This window comes from Oryctolagus cuniculus, chromosome 7 (genome assembly GCF_964237555.1).
Source record: "Oryctolagus cuniculus chromosome 7, mOryCun1.1, whole genome shotgun sequence".
Classification (NCBI taxonomy): Eukaryota; Metazoa; Chordata; class Mammalia; order Lagomorpha; family Leporidae; genus Oryctolagus; species Oryctolagus cuniculus.
Genome location: NC_091438.1, coordinates 126,774,474 through 126,800,464, shown reverse-complemented (window position 1 = coordinate 126,800,464; position 25,991 = coordinate 126,774,474). Strand labels below are relative to the sequence as shown.

The 25,991-nt window shown below is 54.0% G+C and overlaps 1 protein-coding gene and 1 pseudogene across 11 annotated transcripts in view; one reads left to right on the top strand and one right to left on the bottom strand.

Annotated features, from left to right (window-relative positions):
* MAST2 (microtubule associated serine/threonine kinase 2) overlaps positions 1–21,360 on the top strand; it is a 241,448-nt gene extending 220,088 nt beyond the window's left edge. For all 11 annotated transcript variants that reach the window (XM_051857813.2, XM_051857810.2, XM_051857815.2 and 8 more), the window contains 20 exons: positions 775–984; positions 7,531–7,632; positions 9,172–9,304; positions 10,086–10,147; positions 10,353–10,438; positions 11,126–11,334; positions 12,192–12,330; positions 13,967–14,099; positions 14,820–14,985; positions 15,467–15,568; positions 15,741–15,863; positions 16,041–16,150; positions 16,426–16,580; positions 16,711–16,994; positions 17,094–17,288; positions 18,188–18,414; positions 18,623–18,745; positions 19,104–19,240; positions 19,364–19,554; positions 19,791–21,360. In XM_051857813.2, the coding sequence (XP_051713773.1) occupies positions 775–984; positions 7,531–7,632; positions 9,172–9,304; positions 10,086–10,147; positions 10,353–10,438; positions 11,126–11,334; positions 12,192–12,330; positions 13,967–14,099; positions 14,820–14,985; positions 15,467–15,568; positions 15,741–15,863; positions 16,041–16,150; positions 16,426–16,580; positions 16,711–16,994; positions 17,094–17,288; positions 18,188–18,414; positions 18,623–18,745; positions 19,104–19,240; positions 19,364–19,554; positions 19,791–21,304 (4,401 nt within the window). In that variant the 3' untranslated portion in view covers positions 21,305–21,360. The remainder of the gene's footprint in view (positions 1–774; positions 985–7,530; positions 7,633–9,171; positions 9,305–10,085; positions 10,148–10,352; positions 10,439–11,125; positions 11,335–12,191; positions 12,331–13,966; positions 14,100–14,819; positions 14,986–15,466; positions 15,569–15,740; positions 15,864–16,040; positions 16,151–16,425; positions 16,581–16,710; positions 16,995–17,093; positions 17,289–18,187; positions 18,415–18,622; positions 18,746–19,103; positions 19,241–19,363; positions 19,555–19,790) is intronic.
* On the bottom strand, positions 4,327–4,793 carry LOC108177730 (small integral membrane protein 29-like; annotated as a pseudogene).
* Positions 21,361–25,991: the final 4,631 nt, after the last annotated feature.

Below are 25,991 nucleotides of genomic sequence, written 5' to 3'. Positions count from 1 at the left end.
ATTTTGTTATGCCTGACTCCACAGTTAGGTCCACAAGAGGCTTCTGAGCCAGGTCTCCAGTCTGCGCTGCTGGGGATCCCGGCCAAGGCCATGTTCCTAGCCATAGCCTCCTCCCATTTCATCTTGTCTTGTGTGGCCAGGCGGGTTCACACCTTCAGTGAACACTCTGAGCATCTGCTTAGCTCTATTAAGCAGGTCCTAAGGTTAAGTAAGAGCAGTGTGAGATGAGTAAAATTAACTTTAAAGAACTGCCCAGTCCAGAGAAGGGGTTAGAAAATAGGAATGTCTACACACTCAAGTTTACACAGTCGGGAGGTCTGGTGCGAGCACAGAGAAAAGAAAATCCCCCATCCGTTGGGGCATGAAAGACTTCCCAGAGGAAAGGTGATGCCTGGGCTGAGACAACGAGGAGGACCAGGAGCTGACCAGGCAGACTCAGCCTCAGAGAGGGGAGAGCACAGACATAGGCAGAAGCATGGAACATGGAAGAAGAACAGCAAACTTTTGCGTCCTGAGAGTAAAAGAACGTATGCTACGGGGAGTGATAGGAGACAGGCAGCGCCAGCTCACGGCGGGCCTGGAATGTGACACTGAGGCACTTTGACTTCACCCGAAGGTGACCTTTGCATGTTTCCAGGCATCAGATTTCCAACAAGTAGCAGTAGGAAACCAGGATCACAGGGAGCCCATCCATAGGCTGTTACCATATCCTTTAGGTTTAGTGCCAGCTGGCCTAGAACTGGGAGGAAAGTGTCACTTTTCTTTTATTGCCAGGCCACTGCACAAATGGAAGAACGACTAGCAGAGTTCATTGCCTCCAATACTCCAGACCACGTGCTGCCCCTGGCAGATGGAGCCCTGAGCTTTATTCATCATCAGGTGATCGAGATGGCCCGGGACTGCTTGGATAAATCTAAGAGTGGCCTCATTACTTCACACTACTTCTATGAACTTCAAGAGAATTTGGAGAAGCTTCTGCAAGATGTGAGTGTCTTTTGCAGGGGCTCCTGTGAAACATCTATGTGGTGGTCCCAAACTGGGATCAGGGATCAAAGGTGTCCCAGTCATCCATCCCTGCCCGTGTGCCGCCACCACCACATCTCCTTGGTGATGTCCAGAAGCGGCCCCTTAAATTCCTCCCCAGTTACTGCCTTACTGAGAGAGGCCTGCTTGATGCCAGAGGAAATCAATTTTTTAAAAAGGGCCCATTTTTTTCTTAATTCAAAGCTATATTATTCTACTTGAGGCTCCAGCATTGGTAGAATTATGTATTTGACTAGGAGATTGGTTATCCAAAGCCAAAAGTGGTCCTCATGGCTGCGGTGGGCCCTCTTTTGCTAGAAATACTACTTTAAGCAGAGCCTTTCAACTGTTTGTCCTCAGCCAGCTTTGCCTTGGTGTGGTGAGTTCTCTAGTGGGAGACTTCTCTGGTTAGAGACCTGATCCACTCCAGTGTAAGGTGAAAAAAATCCAGCCATGGCCGTGATCAGAGCATACATTGCATTTTCAAATCCTCTGTGTTCTAGTGCTTGCTTTGCTGTCAGCCTCTCAAATAAGTGCTCCAATGCCTTCCTGCTAAGGTCACAGTTGACCTATAGTGTACTTTTAGCACAATTTGTGGGTGAGGGGATGCATCAGTCTCTCCAGGGCTCTTTATGCTCCTAGAGTATTTCCTAGTCCAGAAACCCTTATCGACTCCTGACACATGACCTCTTTGTAGAATAGTAACAATTGAGCTGAGAGCCCAGGGCTGGCAATCAAACAGGACTGCAGTGTGTTAGAAAGATGGGCAGGTGTTGTGGCACAGTGGGTTAAACCACTGCTTGAGACTCCTGCATCCAGTATCCCTGTGCCAGTTTGAGTCCCTGCTACTCCTCTGCTTTCTGCTAATGTGGATAGGAAGGCAGCTGGTGATGCTCCAAGTTCTTAAATCCTTGCAACCCACATGGGAGACATGGGAGAGCTGGATGGAGTTCTAGGCTCCTGACTTCCTGAAGAGTGAACCAGTGGGTAAAATATCTCTCTGTGTGTGTGTGTGTGTGTGTGTGTGTGTGTGTGTTTGTGTGCGTGTCCCTCTCTCTCTCACTGTGCTTTCCAAATAAATAAATGACTGTGATTATTGCTGTCAAATGGCGGAAGATTTGTCATAGTGGAAGATTTGTCATATTTAAAAGATAGCAGACTGTTCTCTTTACTCTTTGAAGTCATAAAACTAGCCCAATGGGCAGGAGTTAAACTGAGTCAGGGCTTGATTAAACAAGTATAAAAGTACTCCTTTTTTTAAAAAAATATTTATTTATTTATTTGAAAGTCAGAGTTACACAGTGAGATAAGGAGAGGCAGAGAGAGAGAGAGAGGTCTTCCATCCGCTGGTTCACTCCCCAGTTCGCCTCAATGGCTGCAGCTGTGCCAGTCCGAAGCCAGGAGCTTCTTCCGGGTCTCCCATGAGGGTGCAGGGGCTCAAGGACTTGGGCCATCTTCTACTGCTTTCCCAGACCATCGCAGAGAGCTGGATCAGGAGTGGAGCAGCCGATCTCAAATTGGCACCCATATGGGATGCTGGCACTGCAGGTGGCGGCTTTACCCTTTATGCCACAGCACCGGCCCCAAAAGTACTCCCTTCTATAGAAATGTCTTTTTCTGATTGCAAAAGTAATATTTGAATTCAAGCATCATATAAATTAGACTTTAGAAGCCCAAAGTCCTATGAAAATTAGCTGTTTGTTTCTGCTCAAGAATTGCTTTCTAACAGTTCCCAGCAATGGCAGGGGTGCCCTAGAGACCTTTAGGAGTCAGGAATCAGCTAAAGGATTCATGTGGAGAGCTACCCCACCCCCACCCTGGGTTTCTTGCATGTCTGAGGTTAATCTTGTGGTTTGCTAAAGTCAGAGGCCTGCCCAAGACTTCCACAAGTTTTCTCAGACTAACTGCCCCTGAGGGTAGGAAGAGCACTGAATTCAGAGCAGGCTTGCTCCTCTGCTCCTTCATTTGCTAGGCTCTTGGAATGCAGGAAGGCATTGGAGCATGCTCTGTCTCAGGCCATTGACTGGGGTTACAGGCCCATCAACACATATTTACAATAAAATAGCACCCGTGACTTGTTGCTGTGTTCTGTGTGCCAGACACTATACTGAGTGCTTTATATGATGATCTTACTCCCAGTGATGGTTGTACAGTGTGACTGGGGAGCACTAAATCGAGGGAAGTTCTGAGTGCAGGGGAGGGTGTGCTGACTGTGTGTGGAAAGGTTAGGGAAGGTCGACTCTTGGCAAGTAGCAGGAGGTAGCTGACCCGCAGAAACAAGATGAATAGCTTCTCAGCAGTGTACAGGGACTTCGGACATTCAATTAGAGTTGAAGGAGGCCTGCAGAAGGGTGGTAGATCAGTTTAAGGAGTTAGACTAGGGGCCAGATGATGAAGGACCTTGAGAGAATCTATAGATTTTATCATGAGGGTAATGGGGCATTAGTCAGTGGTGTTAAATTGAAAAATGACATGATCACATTTGCACTCAGAATAGTAAAAATGACTAGTATTCATAAAGTACGTAATGCATGCTAGGTACTAGGTTATCTTATTTTTCAAATTAAATCTTTACAACAAGTCTGTAACAAAGGTATTAGTATTTACAGATGAGGAAACTGAAACTTTAAAAGGCTGAGTTAGCCATAAGTAAGTAATTTCTAAGTAGCAGAGCTAGAACCCAAACTCCAGTTCATCTTAATATTCCAGAGCCCAAGATCATACATTTTCAAATACTTAGTACATAAACACTGACTGAAACCTACTGTATAAGAGGCACTGTGCAAGGCCTAGTATGTGAGGGAAGAGAAAAAGAAAGACACTGCCTCTCTACTTACATGGCCCTGTGGTGTGGCTAAAGAGAAAGGCCATTACACAACATGGTAGGACCATGTGATGTGAGTACAAAGCAAGGAGAACCTGGAAAAGGCAGCAACTTCTTTTTGTACATACGTGTGTGTGTGCGTGTGCGCTTGCATGTGTGTGTGTGTGTTTATGGTGGGGCTAAGGGGACTAAGACAAGACTTCACAGAGTACATGATGTCTGGACTAAGTCTTTTTTATTTTTTTTTTTAGCCACAAAACCGTTTATTTACAAAATATATATACTGAGATTATACATCTGGGTCCCTTGCTGTGGAAACCCAAAGCCAGTCCAGGATGCAGGGAACCTATAGAAAGCAAAGTTGTCTCCCAGCCGCCTCTCCCGCCCCGGGGAGGAGACCCCCGTTAGTGCCGGGAGGTGGGTGAGGGCTGAGGGCAGGGTGAGGCTGCCGAGCGGAGGGCTTGGGGAGGCGGGGGGCGGGGAGGAAGCAGACTGCGGGACCCCCGAGGCTCCGGCCGAGGGCTCAGGTCAGGTCTTGACATCCAGCAGGGGCACCCGCTTGTGGTGGTAGCCACCCTGCCAGCCATGCACCACCTTCGGGTCTCCCACGTCTGACAGGAGCTCCTGCTCAGCCTCGTGCAGCTCCTCAGCCGGGTCATAGCTGTACGTGGGAGCAGGTGGCGGCGAAGCCAGCCCACCCGTTTTCTCTTCTGGACATACATTACCACGGCCACCACCACCCCGACCAGGGTGATGAGGAAGAAAGGGCCCAACACATAGCCCACCATCGAGTCACTGTTGGCCTGGGCGCACTGGGCACTGTGGTGTTACTCATGACACCGGCAGGCAGAGCGTGCGGTGGTCAGCATGGGCAGTGGTGCCTGGGAGGGCGCCTCCACCGGGCTCCCTCCCGCCACGGAAGCCCCGACAGGAGCGCCCTCGCTTGGCTCCCTCTTGGGCTAAGTCTTAAAAACAAACAGAATTTTACCAACTGCTCAGCCTTTCTTTTTGTTTTATAACAAATATTTTAAATACATTTGTAAAAAAGATTTATTTGAAAATAAGATCGAGAGAGAGATATCTTCCATCTGCTGGTTCACTCCCTGGATAGCCAGCCCTGGGCCAGGCTGAAGCCAGGAGCTTATCTGGGTTTTCCATATGGGTGGCAGGAGCCCAAATACTTGGGTCATCTTTTGTTGTTTTTCCCAGGTCTTTAACATGGGGCTGGATTGGAAGTGGAGCAGTGGGGATACGAACCGGCACCCATATGGGATGCCAACGTCACAGACGGTAGCTTTACCTACTATGCCACAACACCGGCCCCTGAAATGAATTTTTTTTTCAGCTTCAATTCAGTTTATTGTGAAACTACTGAAATGAATTTTTAAAAGGGTCCTCATTTGCTATTCACTACTCACTCTTCTGCTCTCTAGTTTCCCTTCCCACCACACCACTGAAACTGTTCAGGCAAAAGTCATCAAGGACTTAAATGGTCAGTGCCAGATCCCATGGTCTCAGGACTCACCTTTCTTCCCCTCCCCACAGAACACAGTGGATGCCTCTTCTTGAACCTTTCTCCCAGCTGTCAGTGTTGCTGCCTCTTCATGAGTTTCTTCTCTGCCTGTCTTAAATGCTGGGTTTTTCACAGGGCATCATCCCGAGTGTCCTTTGCCCTCTCTTTCCTTTCTCTGAAAACCCCCTCCCTGATGAGCTTTGTCTGCTTCCATGTCTTCAGTTGGCATCCTCGTGTTGAGGACTCATCCTCACTGGTCTCCTGACTCCAGGTCAGTACAGTTGAGTTCCATAGCTGTGGATTCAACCAATTGCAGATCAGAACTGTTCGGGGCAGGGGGTACTGTACTAAGCCTGTACAGACTTTTTTTCATGTCATTATTCCCTTAGCAATACAATTTAATAACAATTTCCAAAGCATTTATATTATTACATGTATTTGGTATTATGAATAAAATCTAGAGATGGTTTAAAGTGTGCAAGAGAATGTGCATAGGTTGTATGCAAATGCTACGACCTCTTCTTTAAGGGACTTGGGCAGCCACAGGTTTGTGTGTCTGAGGGAGCTCTGGAACCAGTCCCCATGGATACTGAAAAACAGCTGAACTCTAGCTGCCCCTAGAACTCCTCCACTTTGAATTCCCTACATTGTCTTTCTTGGAGGTACTAGAAGTCTGAGTCAGTGTGGCTTAAGTAGTAAAGCGAAACTAGTAAGGATAGAAAGGGTGGATCTTAGAGACCTAGAAAGGAACACAGGCAGAAGCTGGGAAGCTCGGCACATGTTCCTTCTTTTCTCATCTCTGTTGTCTCTGTGCTGCTTTTTCTTTATCTCTATGACAGATATGCCCTTCCCTTTTCATCCAGGTGTAGACTATAGAGTTTGACTACACCGTGTAAAAAAAAAAAAAGAAAAAAATAGCTGTCTTTCAGGGCCAGTGCTGTGGCACAGTGGGTTAATTCCCTGGCCTGAAGCGTTGGCATCCCATATGGGTGCTGGTTCAAGACCCAGCTGCTCCACTTCCCATCTGGCTCTCCGCTATGGCCTGGGAAAGCAGTGGAAGATGGCCCAAGTGCTTGGGCCCCTGTACCCACATGGGAGACCTGGAAGAAGCTCCTGGCTCCTGGCTTCAGATCGGTGCAGCTCCAGACATTGTGGCCATCTGAAGGGTGAACCATCAGATGGAAGACCTCTCTCTCTCTCTCCTCTCTTCTCCCTCTCTCTGCATCTCCTCTCTCCGTGTAACTCTGACTTTCAAAGTAAAATAAATAAATCTTTTATAAAAAAATAGCTGTCTTTCTATCCATTTTCAAGTTCCTAGGTCCATAATCCCCATTGGCCAGCTGTTGGAGGTGTGAGGGAAGGTGCAGCCATACAATATAAATATGGTTCTTCCTGGAAGCCAGGGCAGTGCTCAGAATAAAAGAGAAAGGCTCTGGGCCTCCCAGGTACCTGAGAGAGGGTCCCATGTAGGTGCCCCCAAGTCTGCACATCCAAAACTGCACTGTCTTTTCTGCCCCACTATCCTGTCTCTAAAACCAAATGTAATGTGTTCTTTGTATATCCTTACTTAAGCTGCTTATCTTCTAATGAATGGAGTCACTGAAATTTCCTTGAAATTGAACTTGCAGTTACCTTCTATTCCCGCTTCCTTCCCTCAGGTCTGCCTCTGAAATGGCTCAAGTCTGTCCATTTGTCGCCATCCTCACTGTCTGGACTTGTGCCTTTTACATCTGCATTCTTACAGTGATCTTTCATGGGTTTTCCTGCTTTTAGGCGTGCCATCTATAGTGCATTCTCTCTACTGCAGAGGGTGACTTCCTGAAATGCCATCTTGCCACTCTTCAGCTGTGACTCCTTCCTGCTCCTTACAGTCCATCCGGGGCAGGAAGTGAACATCAGTGAAGGATCCATTGAGCCGTGCACCTGAGCTAGGGACTGGGAGGGGGTGTGTGTGTGAATGATAGAGGAGCAGGTAAAGCTGTGTCTCTGCGGTTCTGAAGCTCAGATAGTTCCCGAGGAGCAAGCTTGCTCCCCCGCACAGCTGACGGGCCTCTCGGAGTACTTGGCTTTGCAGAGCTCCCTGCGCTGCCAGTTTCTCCCCAAAGGGCTCTGCTCAGCCCCACCACATCAGGCCAAGAGATTGCTTCAGCGCCCCTTGTCTCTTCTGCAGGCTCACGAACGCTCGGAGAGCTCAGAAGTGGCTTTTGTGATGCAGCTAGTGAAAAAGCTGATGATTGTCATTGCCCGCCCGGCCCGCCTGCTGGAATGCCTGGTGAGTGGACTCTGGGAAGGCTGGAGCAGAGCTGGGGAACTGTAGAGGAAACATGTTGCTGGCAGCAAAGCTCTGGTCTCACTCACTGCTGGTTCCCTTATTCCTATGCGACTGGCCAACTTTGGGGATTAGACAGACTGCCATGCGGACAAACGGATGGTCCCATGGGGTATGACAGGGGAGAGTATTGGTCTGGCCCAGCCCTACCCTGACCAGACCCCAGATCAGTGGCGGCCTTGAGACAGGGACACTGAGAGGCAAAGGCCAGTTTAGTTTGCAGAAATCAAGTCCATCGTTTAATCCCAAATCTGCACTTCTGAGAGCTACTTCTTGCTCGATACACACATGAAGAAAGCATGTTTCTGACCTCAGGATATCTCCTCTTTAGTGGAGTTAGGGAGTCTTAAGTCACATGGGCATGAAATAATCAGTACAAATATATTATAAGAAGTTTTGCTGCTGAGGCCAGCATGAGGTGCAGAAGGAACCTGGTGAACGGAGTGCTTTAGGCCTCCTTGAAATTTCAGTGTGAACTCCCTGGGGGACATGAGGCTCATTCAGATGACCTGAAAGGTGAGTGGAAGTTTGCCAGGTGAGGCGCATTGGGAAGGGCATTTGATGGAGTACAGGGTGTTTGAGGGATACACCTGGATGGTACAGGATCGTAGAGGATGGTGATTTCTCGGCTCGGGTTTGGATTATCCTAAGGCCACCTGGAGCCTCCAGAAAGTGACAGGGTCAGATTTACTCTTTTCTTAACCAGCTTTATCAAGATATATTTAGCATCCCATAGAATATGTGGTATGTAAATTGTATGTACATTACATGTAAATGTTGTCATGCAGTTCTCCAAAATAGTGAGAGCAGAGGGGATAGAAGCAGGGTTCAAATGAGAGGCTAGGGTTGGGATCCACAGAGCCCCTTCCCTAGGAACATGAATCCATGGCTAGGCAGGGGCTTGGAATCAGGCCTGGATTTGATTGCTGGTTTTTTGTTCCTTTCTTCCTCTGTGCCCGTGGACAAGTCAGTCCATCCCTGTGAGCCTTGATTTCCCCACCAAGGTCAAAGAATTGTTCTAAGTGCCCAGAGTAGGGCACTTGGTAGACACTTAGTAAATGAGACCTTCCATCACTATGTACAAAGACTGTACTATGTTGAACACTTGGAGCTCCAGCCCCTGGCACCCAGGAGGTATGCAGTTACACCTCTGGGATTGAGAGCTAAAGCTCTAATGAACTATAATTGTGTACCAGGACTGCTCTGGATTGGACATCTGAACACACCTGATGATGCCGTCTGGCTGGCGGAAGGCTTGGGCCCAGGTGAAAAGGCCGAGCACTCTTGAAACCAAATGCTCTGGTCCTCATTGCTGTGAAGATAGTATATGCTTAGGATGTCCAATCCGGAGATGACCTGTTAGACAGCTTTGTCCCCATTCTTGTGGTCACGGGATCATGTTGTTCCTGGGTATTCAGACCAAAGAGATAGCAGTCTTCACTTGTGTTTCTCACCACTGATTACCTCTCTCCCCTGGTATAGGAGTTTGACCCTGAAGAGTTCTACCACCTGTTAGAAGCAGCTGAGGGTCACGCCAAAGAGGGACATGGGATTAAATGTGACATTCCCCGCTACATCGTCAGCCAGCTGGGCCTCACACGGGATCCCCTTGAGGGTGAGCATGCTGTCAGGGGGCTGCAAAGAGACCCCACTGCCTAAGGGCGAGAGACCACTTGGAGAAGAAAGACTTTGCGTGGATGCAGCCACATGGCATCAGGGCCTCAGGACTGTGGGAGGCACCTGTGGTCTCTGTCATTGGTGCCATATATCTGCCTGATATATCCCAACCTGTGTTGCCTTGGGCCCAGCTGAGTTGGCTTTAGAGCCTCAAGTCAAAAGAGCTCAACAACCAAGGTGCGCAGTCATATTCTCCAAAGCGATCACCTGCTCTGCACACTTGGCCTCTGCTGCTGGTCTCACTGGAGATCCTCCGGCATCTTTGCAGTGGTCCAGTCAGGGCTTTAGAGGGTATCTCCATTCTTGCGGGCCTTGTGCCAAGCCCCCAGATGGACTGTGGGCTTCAGGCCCTGGTTGGTACTGCCCTGCTGTTTCCTTCCCTTCTTCCTAGCCCCATTCCACAAAGTAGGCAGTAAGCGGGGAGTGATAAACCTAGTCTTTATCTAGTCTTCCAGGAAATGTCCCAAGTTTGATAACTGCTTTTATAGAATCTGCTTTATGAATGGCACTGAACTTCTAGAAGTAGGGGTAGCAACAGTATTTGGCTTGTTGGCTGGTAGCAAAGCTGTGCCTAGAGTCACAGGACTGGATTTGCATCCCAGGCTGATGGAGAAAGCATCCAGGCCTGCTCCACATGCACATGATGTGATCTGAGGGTCTGATGAGATGCCTGACGTTGCCACGCACACTTTTCTCTTGTATCCTTGCTTTGTTTCTAGAAATGGTCCAGTTGAGCAGCTATGACAGTCCTGACACTCCAGAGACAGATGATTCCGTCGAGGTAAAGACCCAGAGCCCCAGTCCTGGAGGCTGAGCCCCATTGTAAAGGGCTCTGAATTCTCTTAGAGTATCTGCAGGAGGGCTGGCTCTCGGCCCTGAGAGTTCATTCAGCTCCTGAGAAAATGGGCCGAATGCTGGCCACAGCTTGCCCAAGCGTATGGGCCCAGAGAAGCATGCCCGCCTCCTGCGTGTTTCTTGTCTTCCAGGGCCGTGGAGCATCTCTGCCATCTAAAAAGACACCTTCTGAAGAGGACTTCGAAACCATCAAGCTCATCAGCAATGGCGCCTACGGGTAAGCGCAGGGGTCAGGGTGTGGCTGGAACTGGCGCAGAGTCAGGCGTGCTGTCTCCCTCTGGAAGAGGGTAATGCCTAGTCCTCTAGGCAACAGATGCCTCAGGGTAGACCCTCCTGCTCCCTGAAGCCCCCTTGTGAGGCAACATCTGAGGATTGTTCCTGTCTCAGAGAAGATTCCCGCCCTCTTGGTAGCCTCTCCTCTCCCTGAGCTTTATCTTCAAGACTTGTGTAAGAACTTGGGGCGGGTGTTTGGCACAGCAATTAAGATGCACCTTGGGACACCTGCCTGGGTTTGAGTTCGAATTCTAGCTTCCTGCTAATGTGTACCGTGGGAGGCTTCAAGTGATGGTTTAAGTATTTGGGTCCCTGCCATCTATGTTGGAGACCCAGATTGAGTTCTGGGCTCCTCTTTTCAGCCAGGCCCAGTTCTGGCTATTGTAGGCATTTGTGAAGTGAACCAGCAGGTGGAAGATCCCCCCAACCCCCATCCTGCTTTTCAAATCAATAAAAATAAAATAAAAAACCAAATAAGAACTCTTTAGTCCAGATCCCTGTTACTAACATGCACACTCCTGCTCACTTGTTTTGTGCATTTTGAGGTGTGGGAGGAGGCAGTGGGTACTGGGGAGCACAGCTTCGGTGCTGGGGGCCTGTGGGGACTGAGCTGGGCTGCGCTGTTTCCCAGGGCTGTGTTCCTGGTGCGGCACAAGTCCACCCGGCAGCGCTTCGCCATGAAGAAGATCAACAAGCAGAACCTGATCCTGCGGAACCAGATCCAGCAGGCCTTTGTGGAGCGGGACATACTGACTTTTGCCGAGAACCCCTTTGTGGTCAGCATGTTCTGCTCCTTTGAGACCAAGCGTCACTTGTGCATGGTGATGGAGTATGTAGAAGGTACTAAAGGTACTGGGAGGAAGTGGTCTGGCATGGAGGCCAAGACACAGTGTCAGAGTTATCCCTCCATGGGGACCAGCATGTTTGTGCAAGGGTCAAGTTTCACAGCCCTCTGTGGCATTCATTTCTGCCTAGAATCTCAGTGGTCATTCGGTAATGGTGAGCACAAAGCTCCTGTCTGCCGTGAGGCTGCCCTTGTCGTGTGTGATGACAAGTTCTGTGGGACAGGATGTAGCAGCCCAAGACAGGGTGCTGGGAGGATCGCCTCTGGGCCCTGGGGAGGAAAGCCATGGCCCTGGCTGATGGCTTATGGAGAGGACAGCCCTTAAAACCACACGTGATGCTCTAGGCCTGGCCTACAAGTGTTCGGGAGCAGGGCAGGGGCTTTGCTGGTGGCCCTGTCACCTCCCTTTTCACTGTTGTGTATAGCTTCCCAAAATTTTGCCCATCTTGAAGTTGAAACTGAACAAAACTCCCCTGTTAATTCGTTGAGTATATGCTGGGAGTGTTGCCCTATTCAGAAACTAAAGGAAAGCCAATAGGGTGGAAATAGGTGAACAAACGGTAGCCAGATTTGCTTACAGTCTACAGTAGCCCCACCCTAAAATTACTTAGTCTGATCCCTGCAAGTCAGCCAGAAGCTATAAGGGGCCTGGCTTCCTACCCTCTCTGGCAGTTTCCCTTCCCTCCACACCCTGTCCCCACCCGTGCCAGCAGCACAGAGGCTAGACCCGTAATTTCCAGCACTGGGTATTCCATGAGGCTGTCTCCTTTGGGACCTTAGAGCCTGCAAGGCTGGGAACTGGCTGGAATGGAGACCTAGACCCTTCCCTTACAGTGGCCTGGACTTATTGCAGGGGGAGACTGTGCTACTTTGCTGAAGAACATTGGGGCCTTGCCCGTGGACATGGTGCGTCTGTACTTTGCGGAAACCGTGCTGGCCCTGGAGTACTTGCACAACTACGGCATCGTGCACCGAGACCTCAAACCTGACAAGTATGCGCACAGTCCAGGTCCCTTGTACGGTCTCCTCCTTGGGTCTCTAGACAGCTGGAGGCAAACGGCAGACTTGGGTCTATCCCAGGATAACTTCTAGGAAGCAATACTCATGTGCATGTCCATTTAGGCCCAGTGCTGTAGCCCCTGTCCACCTCAGATGCAAAGACCATTGCATAAGATCTGGCAGGAGCATTCTAAGGCCTTGGTGACATAAAAGAGTCACCGAGGAGCTCTGCAGGAACAAAAGCGGCACATTTAGGAGATGGCTCAACAAGTGTGCTGCTCTGCCAAGGGCTGTGTTCTGGGTTTCAGAGGAGTTCTCGCCACGTCTGGTATGTGCTATGGAGACAGGAACGTAAAACCTGTGTATGGGGCAGAGGATGTGAGAGGCTTGCGGGTGTGAGAGAATGTGAGCCACGCAGGAACACTGATGGGACCTGGCCACAGCTCACATGGTAGTTGTAAGAGAAGAGGCCAGGGAGACGGGCAGGGACTAGGTCATCAAGAGTCTTCTGCCAGTTTGGGTTTTATTTGAAAGAGCTCACAGAGTCTTTAAGAGGTCTGGTTACCACAGGTGTGGTAGAAGACACGCTCAGATTTTGGTTAAGGTGTAGAAAGATCACACTGCCAGTGGAGATAGTGAAACCCCTGCAGCAGACCAGGCCAAAGACCACAAACACTGCCTGCACCGGACCAGAGAGAGTCAGGATGAAGACTGGAGTGGGGAATGTAGGGAAGCAGAGAGGAGAAGGTAAGGCTGTGGCAATCAGAGGAAAGCAACAGGCCTCTGTGGTGGTGAGCAGCTTGGTCTCAAGATGGACCAGGTTCACACGGCCGCTCTTCTGGGTGCTGACTCAGAACTTGAGCCTCAAGTTCCTGCTCCCTAAAGTGGGGATCACGATACCGACCTCTGTGGGGCTGTTACTCCTGGAAGCATTTCAGGGGCAGGAGATTTTTTAAGCACTTACACTTAGCAGATAACAGAAATTGCTGTTTTTTACTGGGAAGAGGACCGCGTGGGAGGCGGGGCTTTGTCTTGAGCAGATTGAGTTTACGCTGCCCGTACAGCCTGCAGGCAGTTGGGTTGGCATGGTGCTCATGAGGGTCAAGACCAGAGACGCTGATTCAGGGGCCCTTACAAGGGAGGGGGCAGAGCGAAGCCTGCAGCGCGCAAGGAGACGGCTGTGGCAGAGTACGGGAAGGGGACTTGTTTCTAGTCTCTGCCAACCAACCCTCCTTCTAACCCAGCCGTGGACACGGAACAAGATTCTGTGCCCCTTTTCTCTCCGTGCAATGGGTATTGGGAGCCGCCCACGTGAGGAGAGGGGCTGACCTCGGCTCTGTAGAGGAAAGGCTGTCCCTCATCTGACACCTGCCCCCAGTGTGGACAGACAGCAGTGAATAGAAACGAGTTGTGGGGCCGGGCGCAAGGCAGGTTTGTTGCCTCTGCAGAAGGCAGTGTGCACACAGCCAGAGCGCCATACTTAGCCGCCTGCCTCCCTGCCGAAGCTCCCCTGCTTCTGCCCCACCGTGCCCTGTTAAAGCCTACATGGACACGTTTGCCATGTGCTCAGGTCGGCACTCTTGAAAATGGAAGCAGTGACTCTGTCGTTTTGTTCCTCTGACCTCGCAGCCTCCTGATTACATCCATGGGTCACATCAAGCTCACTGACTTCGGACTTTCTAAAATTGGCCTCATGAGTCTGACCACAAACTTGTACGAGGGCCACATCGAAAAGGACGCCCGGGAGTTCCTGGACAAGCAGGTAAGGAAGGGATAGTTGAGACCTGAGGGGCAAATTCCAGGCCTCAGAATAAAGTCTTAGTGGCGCCTGCTTGCCCTGTGGCCAGATGTTAAGCCGGAAACGCCTGTCTTCCCCACTATTTGGTTCTGGGGAAGAACCAAGTTAGGCAGCCCATTTGGATATTAGGATGGGCCATGAGAATCTTAAGGCTGTAAAATCCCAAGTACTCTTCCTCCTCGGGATTTGGAGAAAATCACTTGTATGACTTAACACTCGACAGAGTTTTGTGGGAGATAGTCCCGGACCCTGCAGCCCAAGTCGAGGACAAGGCTCTCCTGAGGCCTGTTGTGCTCAGAACACAGCTCCCAGTTGCCACTGGGCTGATTTGACATTCCAGGCTATGACTGTTTACCAATTCCTCTAGTAGTTACGTGACTAGTAGGTCTCTTCCTTGGGAAGCCAGAGGGCAGAGGCCAGCAGAGGCTGTTGAGGGCTCAGGAGTGATGGTTCCAAGTTAGAATTAGACATTTTGATTTAATAGGAACTATATAAACTCAGCTACCGCCAGCTGCACCTCTGGTTCTCAGGCGCCTGTTGACCTTGCTATTATATTAACAAGGCGAGCTGAGTCTTCATTCAGGGACTTTTCCACTCCAGGGATAGGGACGTTCCCACCCCTCTAGCCATCATGCCAGAGCGCTGCCTCCCGATGCTGAGGCAGCCTGGCCTCTCTGTGCCCAGGTGTGTGGGACCCCAGAATACATAGCGCCTGAGGTGATCCTGCGGCAGGGCTACGGGAAGCCTGTGGACTGGTGGGCCATGGGCGTCATCCTGTACGAGTTCCTGGTGGGCTGCGTGCCTTTCTTCGGAGACACGCCCGAGGAGCTCTTTGGGCAGGTGATCAGTGGTAGGTACCATCGGCGGGATGCACAGGCGCGATGTGGGCTGCTGCTGGGAGCTCGGGGGTGCTTGTCTGAATTCACGTGTGTTAGAGGGCGGCTCCGCAGGCAAGGGCTGGTTGTGTGTGCATGCACCCGTGTCCCCTGGGGCCGCTTCTGTTTGTTTTCATGCATCCCCCATGTGGGCACGGTGGTCCAGTGTTGCGTTCCTGTGAGTGCGTGTCTTGGGTACGAAGCCAGAGAGAGCTGGGGCCTCAGAGCGGGGCGGGGAGGGGGGAATCACTGTTTTGCAGTGCTCAAGCCAAGGTCTAGGGTGTGTGAGGCTCTCCGGGAGGGAAGGAACCTTCAAACTTAAGGAACTGGGGTCGCAGGCAAAGTTTCTTAGGGCTCTGGATGGGGCCCTTTATGCTCCCTTCCTTGCACTATACTGGGACCCCTTCTCCCTGCTCTCCCCACGTCTCCTCACCCTCACACCCTTTGTGACTCCAGACGACATTGTGTGGCCTGAGGGTGATGACGCGCTGCCCCCAGATGCCCAGGACCTCACCTCCAAACTGCTGCACCAGAACCCTCTGGAGAGACTGGGCACAGGTAGGCCAGGGCCCACTGCCCTCGCTCACCAGCAGGGAGCCTGAGTCTGTGTGCCCTGGAGGGCAGGCTTCAGATGTGGGCTGCCCCTCGGTCCTGGAGCTGTGGGCAGAGAGGGAAAGGAAGGGGAGCTGAGCCTTCAGGGCTGACTGGCCACGCCCATCCCCGTCCACAGGGAGTGCCTGTGAGGTGAAGCAGCACCCGTTCTTCACGGGCCTGGACTGGACAGGGCTTCTGCGTCAGAAGGCTGAGTTCATTCCTCAGCTGGAGTCAGAGGATGACACCAGCTACTTTGACAGTAAGGCCGCCACTGGGGGGAGAGGGGAGACACAGGTCCTGCCTGTTGGCCCCGAAAAGTTTATACACACTGAGCTTGGCATTGGGAGCAACTTCTCAGGGCCCTGCTGAGATCTCATGAGGTCACAGGAAGGCCATGAGCAGGGCTCTGGAGGGAACTGTCCTATTCCTGGTCCAGCGCGCTCCGAGCGGTACCACCACGTGGATTCAGAGGACGAGGAAGAAGTGAGTGAGGACGGCTGCCTTGAGATCCGCCAGTTCTCTTCCTGCTCTCCACGGTTCAGCAAGGTGCACTGAGGGCCCCCGCCCCCAGCATGATTGGAAGAGGTCCTGTCAAGGGACCTGGCCTGGGGCAGCTCAGGGAGCTGGAGACGGGGTTGCCACTCTAGTGCCTGACACCAGAGTGAGGCCAGGTCACACTCACAGAATTGCTCCCTCCCTCACCTGGGTCACGTGGGCAGGGAAGGGACTGGTTCAGATTCCTGGGTTTCAGGTGCCCGGGGCACCTTCTGCCCCTTCGGGGATGTGTGGCCATTACAGGCGCGGCTGTCGCCTGCCCGCAGGTGTACAGCAGCATGGAGCGGCTCACACTGCTGGAGGAGCACCGGACGCCGCCCCCCACCAAGCGCAGCCTGAGCGAGGAGAAGGAGGAGCGCTCGGATGGCCTGGCAGGGCTGAAGGGCCGGGACCGGGGCTGGGTGATTGGCTCCCCTGAGATGTGAGCACCTGCGGCTCAGCCATCCTCTGGCTGCCACAGAGCTTGGGAGAGACTGAGACACTGGGTGGCAGAGAGGGGTGGCCCCCAAGGAGACTTCCGGGCCTGCTCACGCCAGCCTTGTGTCCCCCAGATTGCGGAAGCGGCTGTCCGTGTCCGAGTCGTCCCACACGGAGAGTGACTCGAGTCCTCCAATGACAGTGCGGCGCCGTTGCTCAGGCCTCCTGGAGGGGCCTCGCTTCCCTGAGGGCCCTGAAGAGGCCAGCAGCACCCCCAGGAGGCAGCAGCAGGAGGGAATATGGATTCTGACACCCCCGTCTGGAGAGGGGGTACCTGGGCCTGTCCCCGAACGGCCTGTGGAGCGGTGGCTGAAGCTGGATGAGGAGCCTGCTGGCCAGAGCTGTAGTTCCAGTCCAGGTGTGGCCCAGTTGGTGACCACAGGGCCCAGCCTGGGGGACGCTGCAGGAAGGGAGGCTCACCTACATCTTGGATCTCATTGCTTGCTTGGGCCCACAGCCATGGAGACCCGAGGCCACAGTACCCTGCACCTGGCTGAGGGAGCCACATCCAAGGCCATCAGTGACCTGGCTGTGCGCAGGGCCCGCCACCGGCTGCTCTCTGGGGACTCTCTAGAGAAGCGCGCCACACGCCCTATCAACAAAGTGATCAAGTCCGCCTCGGCTACAGCCCTTTCCCTTCTCATCCCTGCAGGTGAGGCCCTCTGGGGAGCTAGGACTAAACTCACAGGAAGGGCCTCGGGCCTGGAGGCCCACAGCAAGTGTTTGTGTGTGCGTATCAAGGAGTGGGTGCCTGAGAGACTCTGTCCCTTTGTTATGAACCTGGAGGTCTCTGAGGATGTGCGTGGGGTCTGGAGAGGTATGCACATGCCACAAGGCCGAATGACCAGGCAGCTCATGCGGGCTTTGAGGTCAAGAGCTGATCCTGGAATCCTGGGTCCATGAGCAGCTGGCTCTTTGACCTTGAACAGGTTACTTAACCCATTTAAGCCTTAAGTTGCTCATCAAAAAGTTTTTTTTTTTTTTTAATTTTATTTATTTGAAAAGCATGGTTACAGAGATGGAGAGAGATCATCCACCTGCTGGTTCACTCTCCAAATGGCTACATTAGCCAGGGCTGGCCAGACTGAAGCCAGAAACTCTGTCTGGGTCCCCTATGTGGGTGCAGGGGTCCAAGCTCTTGGGTCATCTGCTACTTTCCCAGGCACATTAGCAGGGAGCTGGATAAGAAGTAGAGCAGGCAGGACTTGAACCAGCGCCCATATGCATTTCAGGCAGTGGCTTAACCTGCTGAGCCACAACAGTGGCCTCCAAAAATATGGATATTAATAATGGCTAGTTCTTAGGATAATTGTGACATTTAAATATGCATGAAGAGTTTGCATCATTCCTGATACCGAGATGCCAGCTGCCACTCCCCCTCGCTGGCCTGGAGGGATCTGGGCACAGGAGAGGGCTTTGCAGATCGGGGGCTCCGGGGGAAGTGTGTCTGTGACTGGAGCTGTGCTGGACCACACACTGGACAGGGGCAGGCCGGGCGCGTGATCAGGCCGAGGCCTCTGACCCACCGACCTGCGACTTCTCTTTCTTCAGAGCACCACGCCTGCTCTCCACTGGCCAGTCCCATGTCCCCACATTCTCTGTCATCCAACCCGTCATCCAGGGACTCCTCTCCAAGCAGGGACTTCTTGCCAGCCCTCGGCAGCTTGAGGCCTCCCATCGTCATCCACCGAGCTGGCAAGAAGTATGGCTTCACCCTGCGTGCCATTCGTGTCTACATGGGTGACTCAGATGTCTACACTGTGCACCACATGGTGTGGGTACGTGTGGCCCTCCAGACCTGTTGTCTCAGCTTCACCCCCGTGTCTCCCTCCTGGAGCCTGTCTGTCTCTGCTTCTGTCATTGCCCACACTCCCTGCACTCCCAACAGGGGTCAGAGGGTGACGGGAAGGGATTCACAGCTTCGTGAGCAAGCCAGGGCCTCACGATGCTGTCTGCAGCCTGAGGACAGTTCTCTTCCTGCCACAGCACGTGGAGGACGGAGGCCCCGCCAGCGAGGCAGGGCTCCGCCAGGGCGACCTCATCACCCACGTGAACGGGGAGCCCGTGCACGGGCTGGTGCACACCGAGGTGGTGGAGCTGATCTTGAAGGTTAGTGCTGGGTGCCTCCCCTGTGGTTCCTGGGCGTCCCCAGCCTTGGGAGTCTCTGCTGCCCCGAGGGGACTGGGAGGGTTGGGCACGCACACACTCGGCACTGAGGATAGGTGCAGGAAAACACACGGCTTGGTGGTCTCCAGAAGGCAGCACCCTCGCTGACCTCCTGAGCCGCCGGCAGGACAGGTGAGCTGCTTCTCTGTCCTCCGGGAGGACCCAGTGGGAGCTCTTTGCTGCAGGGGAGGGGAGCAGGGCTGTGCTGGTGCAAGGGCAGCAGCTGGGACTGTACTGCGGCCTTGCCAGGGCAGGGGGTGTGTACGGCCCGCCTCAGCCCAGACCTCACACTGTGCTCCAGAGTGGAAACAAGGTGTCCATTACGACGACTCCCCTGGAGAACACTTCCATTAAAGTGGGACCAGCTCGGAAAGGCAGCTACAAGGCCAAGATGGCCCGAAGAAGCAAGCGAAGCAGGGCCAAGGATGGCCAGGAAAGGTGAGCTTGGCTTAGACTGTCAGTTCTCTCTGAGCCGCCCGGGTGCCAGTCTGCACGGCTGGCCGGCCCCGCGTGCGCTGTGCGTCAGGCACTCACTCAGCCTCTGGCTCGCCTCTGCAACAGAAAGCGGAGCTCCCTGTTCCGGAAGATCACCAAGCAGGCGTCCCTGCTGCACACCAGCCGCAGCCTCTCCTCCCTCAACCGCTCCTTGTCATCAGGGGAAAGCGGCCCGGGCTCCCCCACACACAGCCACAGCCTCTCTCCCCGGTCTCCCACCCAGGGCTACCGCGTGACCGCCGAGGCCGTGCACTCAGGTACGAGGGGCTCCCGCACGGCAAACGGGACAGCGTCCGGGCTCTCCGTGCGTCCCGCATGTCCCACTCGGGTTCTCCCACCCACCCCTGAATCCAGCAATCTTGGGGAGAAAATTGTTGGCCTATGCTCTGGCCCACTGGGGGTGGGGGGTAACCTTGACAGTCCTGGGACATTGCAGAGCCTCCGTCACTTCTAACAGCCGCCACCACTCTGCCTTTGTGTCTGTTTCACAAAGTGGGAGGCAGCTCCTCACAGAGCAGCTCCCCCAGCTCCAGCGTGCCCAGCTCCCCGGCTGGCTCCGGCCACACCCGGCCCAGCTCCCTGCACGGCCTGGCGCCCAAGCTCCAGCGCCAGTACCGCTCACCTCGGCGCAAGTCAGCCGGCAGCATCCCTCTGTCGCCACTGGCCCACACGCCTTCGCCGCCGCCAGCGTCCTCCCCGCAGCGTTCCCCGTCGCCCCTCTCTGGCCACGGAGCCCAGGCCTTCCCTGCCAAGCTGCACCTGTCACCGCCCCTGGGCAGGCAACTCTCGCGGCCCAAGAGTGCAGAGCCGCCGCGCTCACCGCTGCTTAAGAGGGTGCAGTCAGCCGAGAAGCTGGCGGCCGCGCTCGCCGCCGCCGAGAAGCTGGCCGCGTCCCGCAAGCATAGCCTGGAGCTGCCCCATTCGGAGCTCAAGAAGGAGCTGCCGCCCCGGGAAGCCAGCCCTCTGGAAGGCGTTGGCACCAGGGGCGTGCTGTCTGGGAAGGGGGCACTGCCGGGGAAGGGGGTGCTCCCGCCAGCTCCCTCAAGGGCCCTGGGCACCCTCCGGCAGGACCGAGCTGAGCGGCGGGAGTCGCTGCAGAAGCAGGAAGCTATCCGCGAGGTGGACTCCTCGGAGGATGACGCCGACGAGGGGCCTGAGGAGGGCCAGGGAAGGCTCGCACCCGGCTCGGCCCCTAACCCGGAAGCGGGCCAGAACCCACCCCTCCGAGGAGCAGGGCAGGGCGGGGGAGAGGACGCCTGCTTGCCCAGGGCCCAGGGGCCAGCGGTCCCAGGCCTGCTGACAGGGGTCGTGCTGGGTCCTCCCAGAATCGAAGGGCCCACTGTTGCCCAGAGGAAGCTTGGGAGCCCACAAGCCCTTGAGGAGGCCAGCAGGCCTTCCTCAGCAGCCCCCGGCCCGGGTAGGTCTGGGCCCACAGCCCCCCACCCCCCTGAAGGCTGCTGGAAGGCCCGGCACTTCCACGGCCAGGCACCGTCAGCACTTTGTCCCAGCTCCTCAGAACTCAGACCCACCAGTCACTCTGCTGCCGCCTGCACCTCTGCGAGCCCGGACAGGTGGCCTTGGAAATGCCTCACCAAGGGCCCTGGCGAGGCGTCCCCCAGCAGAGAGGCCCCTGGGGGAGGTGGGCTGGGCAGCCGGCGGGATTTGGAAGCCACAGCTCCAGCTGCAGCCCACCGGGAGGACCTGTCGCTCAAGCAGGCGGTGAAGTCCCAGGCACCTGCTGACCCTGGCGCGGCCCGTCCACCCTGCGAGGCCCCCAGCCAGAGCTGGCTCTGGGAGCCTGTGTGTGTACAAGGAGAGAGAGCGCAGCCATCCCTGGGCATCACTGCAGTGCCTGATGCCTCGGGTGACAGGAGGCAGGAGGTCCCGTGCAGCAGCTGCCCCGCCACCCGAGAGACTGGCCTCGGCGTGCTCTGGAGGAGCAGGGGGCCGGGGGGCCATCCGGAGCGTCAGGACTCGGCACCAGATGCGCTTTTAAAGCAGACATAGCAACTGTTTGCCATTTCTTGCACTCAGACTTGTGTAATACATGCTCCTGGAAACCATCTGGATGTGTTTTGCTTGTTTCTTTCCTTCAGTCAGCACATTAACTCCAGGGCTGTGTTGCTGCGGGGGATGCAGTAGTGAATGAGAGTTTGCACCCTGAGGGGCAGGGTCCCTAACCCACCTTGACTTTCCAGAGACTGACGTCTGAGCTCAGACATTACGAAGAGGGGACAGTAGTTTGCTGGAGGTGGAGAAAGAATGTCCCGGCAAGGGACAGCAGCTGCAAGGGACTCGGTGGTCAAAGGCCACACCTGATGGGCTGTGTAGGGGGGCAGGAGGAGCACGAGGCCATGTAGCCACTCACAGTCCTGCCCGGTGGGTTGGGAGCTCGGGTTTTCCTGCCCAGGGTCACAGAGCTGGGATCAGAGCCGAGGGATCTCTTGACTCTGGAACCCACTTGGACATCCAGGAGGTACAGGGAGGCAAGGAGTTGGACCTGGGATGTATTGAGAGGAAAGATTTTGAGTAGAGGGAGAAGTTGCCTGATGGAGTGCAGAGGTCAGGTGGGGTGAACACAGAAAAGGGCCTGTGAGATGTGCTAAGTCTCCGCTGTGAGCAGCCGGTGGGCCCGCCCGGGCTGCCGCCCAGCATGCCTCAGCGCCGGAGGTTGACACGGCAGTGTGCACCCCCTGTGAATAGAATGGTACCTGGTGGTGGGTGGTGGGGAAGACAGGGGCAGGACACTCCTCGGACCAGGGCACTGGGGGAATCAGGAAGCAGATGGCGTCACGGGGCAGGGAGTGGGCTTGGCGGAGTTCCCACACTGAAGAGGATTGCCTGCGTGTGTGGAATGGTCCTCACTGGCTGCCCCCTGAGCCAGTAACTAGGTCTGAAGGAGGTATTAGGAAAACACCTCAGCTCTTTACCACCTTGCACAAGGAAGGCTGGCCACCAGAGGGCGCACTCTGACCACAGAAGCAGCTCCCACCTGTTGGGGACATGGGGCTCCTCAGCCTCCCAGCAGTTTTATCTTCTTAATTAACTTGCGACAAACAGACCTCCCATCTGCTGGGTCACTCAAACCCCAACAACAATTCAACCAGGGTCTCCCACATGGGTGGCAGGGACCAGTAGTTGTCCCATTATCACCTGCTGCCTTCCAAGGTTTGCGTTAGCAGGAAGCTGGAATTGGAAGCAGAGCCAAGTTTAAGCACTCCTATATGGGATGTGGGCATCCCAAACAGCACCTTCCTGCCCTGCCACATGCCCTCTCTCCAGTCTTCCTTCCACTAGGGAGACACATCACAGGTCGCTGTCTCAGGAAGGGCAGAGGGTGCCATGTGTTCCAGGATCTGATCAGAAGCACCACACCATCCTGCCGTTAGGGGAACTGCAGAAGTAGGGATTTGGAAATGAGGGTGCGAGATGCTAAGCATCCCAGAATAGACAGGCAGCTGCCCCCCAGTGCCAGTGGCGCTCCCCCCTGAGACACTGGTGCTTTATACTCCAGGAGTGAGGCATTTCTGAAAATAACCAGGGAAGTGGCATCAGGTCATGTTGAAGGAAGATGACTAGTGATGAAGGAAGCAGGCCGGAGACGGAATGAGGAACCCATTATCATGGCTTGAGCTAAGACAGCAGCAGTGAGGAGATAATCCCCGTCTGAGGAAGGAAGAAGAGTGTGGGCGGCTGGACATATGAATTTGGAAGCCCTCAGGAAACAGATGGTGATTAAAGCTACAGGAAGGGGCTGGCACCATGGCATAGCAGGTAAAGCTGCTGCCTGCAGTACCAGCATCCCGTATGAGCGCTGGTTCAAGTCCCGGCTGCTCCACTTTACCCAGTTCCCTGCTATGGCCTGGGAAGGCAGAAGATGGCCAAAGTCCTTGGACCCCTGCACCTGTGTGGGAGACCCGGAGGAAGTTCTCACCTCCTGGCTTTGGATTGGCACAGCTCCAGCAATTGGGGAGTGAACCAACGGATGGACCCCCCCCACCCCCCAGTGTGTGTGTGTAACTTGCACTGGCATCCCACATGGCACTGGGTTCTAGTCCTGGTTGTTCCTCTTCCAGTCCAGCTCTCTGCTGTGCCCCGGGAGGGCAATTGAGGATGCCCCAGGTGCTTGGGCTCCTGCACCCGCATGGGAGACCAGGCTCCTGGCTCCTGGCTTCGGATTGGCGCAATGCTGGCCGTGGTGGCCATTTGGGGAGTGAACCAACGGAAGGAAGACCTTTCTGTCTCTCACAAAAACAAACAAAAGCTACAGGTGAGGGTTGTCCAGGGAAAGTACAGACAAAAGGCCCAAGATGGGGAGACTGAGCCAATAAAAACAAAGAGGGGGATGAGAGCCTGAATCCGGGAGAAGCCAGAATATTTCATAACATTTGTGATCAAAGAACAATTAAAAAGTCATGTTTGGCACAGGCTCGGATTTGTATTTTGGAAAGATAACTTGTTGCTATAATGAGAATGGATTTGAGGCAGGCAAGACTGGAAAAGGGAGGCCTTCCAGGATTAAGGTTAGAGATGGTAGTGTAACAGCGAAGTTAGAAGTGATGTTTTGGCCAGCGCCACCGCTCACTAGGCTAATCCTCCGCCTTGTGGCGCCGGCACACCGGGTTCTACTCCCGGTCAGGGCGCCGGATTCTGTCCTGGTTGCCCCTCTTCCAGGCCAGCTCTCTGCTGTGGCCAGGGAGTGCAGTGGAGGATGGCCCAGGTGCTTGGGCCCTGCACCCCATGGGAGACCAGGAGAAGCACCTGGCTCCCGCCATCGGATCAGCGCAGTGCACTGGCCGCAGCACGCCGGCCGCGGCAGCCATTGGAGGGTGAACCAACGGCAAAAGGAAGACCTTTCTCTCTGTCTCTCCCTCTCTTACTGTCCACTCTGCCTGTCAAAAAAAAAGTGATGTTTTGATATTCAGAAGGTAAAATTAATGAGGCTGTAACAGGATGGATTGTATTTCTGTTCACTGAAATAGAAACAGTGGAAGAGAACAGGGCCGGTGGTGACCTTGCCCTCAGTGCTGTGTTCAGTGTGCTGAGTCTGAGGTATTTGCCAGTAGACGCCCAGGCAGGAGACCTAATTGGCCTTGAAATGCTAGGTGGATTCTTAGGTGTGCAGAAAGCTGCCAGGAAAAAAAGGCATAAGTGAAAAGAAGCCTGGAAAAGGAGAGTTAAGAGGAACAGATGTCTGAGGAAAGCCAGGTGAGCGGGTCGTGACGGGGTCAGATGGGGCGCGGTCTTGCGTGGAGACTGCTGCTTAGCGAAGGCGGCACCAAGGAGAGCAGTCTCAAGTGACGATGGACGCTACGCTGAAACGCTGGAGGTACGGAAACAGACCTTGGAAGCTCTTGGCAAAGGCTTGGCTTTGAAAAGAAACAGATTTGGTATTGACTAGGGTGTGGGGAAGCAGGAGACACACACTCTTAAGTCAGTGGGGTGATCCAGCGAAGAGGAAAGAACCGATCACAGGAACTTTCTGTAAAAGTGAGAGAAAACAGAATCCCAAAGATGTGTGGAGGTATCGGCTTTAGTTCAAGGACAGGCGGGACAGAGAGGAGTTACGTGGGCAGACACGATGGTGGGTTTGGTGGTAGGAAGGGAATGGAGTTCATGGCCAACCTTAGCTTTTCTCTGTGCAGTACACAAGTTTGAAGTGCCTGTGGGACACTCAGGTTCCCATGGCGACATGCAGCCAGCAGAGTGCAAAAGAGGCCTGGGCAGGTGATGGGAATATGAGTTCTAAACACAGAAGTGGGAACACCTCGGGATTAAGGGCAATCTTCCATCCATAGTTCCAGTAGCCTTAGGAGGTGCTTGTAGCTATGTATATGGTAGGGTGGAAGGCCACAGGCAGGGCCATTTAGAATAACTGAGTGTTCCCCTACCCAGTCTGATTTTATGAGTACACATGGGTGAGCTGCGGTGTCCTATACCGCAAGAGGTTCTCAAATTTGCTGTGTTCACAAGAAGGGGACAGGCTTTGTAAGCCTCAACCCATTTCCCCTGCTGCCAGAACAGGATATGATAGAATATGGAAACCGTCACTTCTGGGCAGAAATTATGTTTTAAGAACCAATAAACTGGACTTAGGAGTCAGGAGTGGGCGGAGTGGGGAGGGGGCTGCTCAGATTTGGCTTTCTCTGAACGCCTGGCTCTGCTGCGTCCTGTGTCGGGCGGACGGGACTCTAGGAGGACGCACGGCCTCCTCTCAGGGGCAGAGCACCTCTGCTGGCCCCAGTTCAGCTCCAGGACTGTCTTTTGCTGCTTCTTGTAGAGAAAGTTTAGGAACTTCTATTTTTTTTTTTTTTTTAAGAATTCTTTATTTATTTGAAAGAGTTATATAGAGAAGGAGAGGCAGAAAGAGAGAGAGGTCTTCCATCCACTGGTTCACTCCTTAGATGGCTGCAATGGCTGGAGCTGCACTGATCCGAAGCCAGGAGCCAGGAGCTTCTTCTGGGTCTCCCATACGGGTGCAGGGGCCCAAGGACTTCGACCATCCTCCACTGCTTTCCAAGGATATAGCAGAGAGCTGGATCGGAAGTGGAGCAGCCAGAACTTGAACCAGCGCCCATATGGGATGCCGGACCTGCAGGCGGCGGCTTTACCTGGTACACCACAGCGCCGGCTCCTTGGGAGTTTCAAGGGCTTGTCTTCACCCCACCCCTCCACAGCATGAAAACAAAGGTGC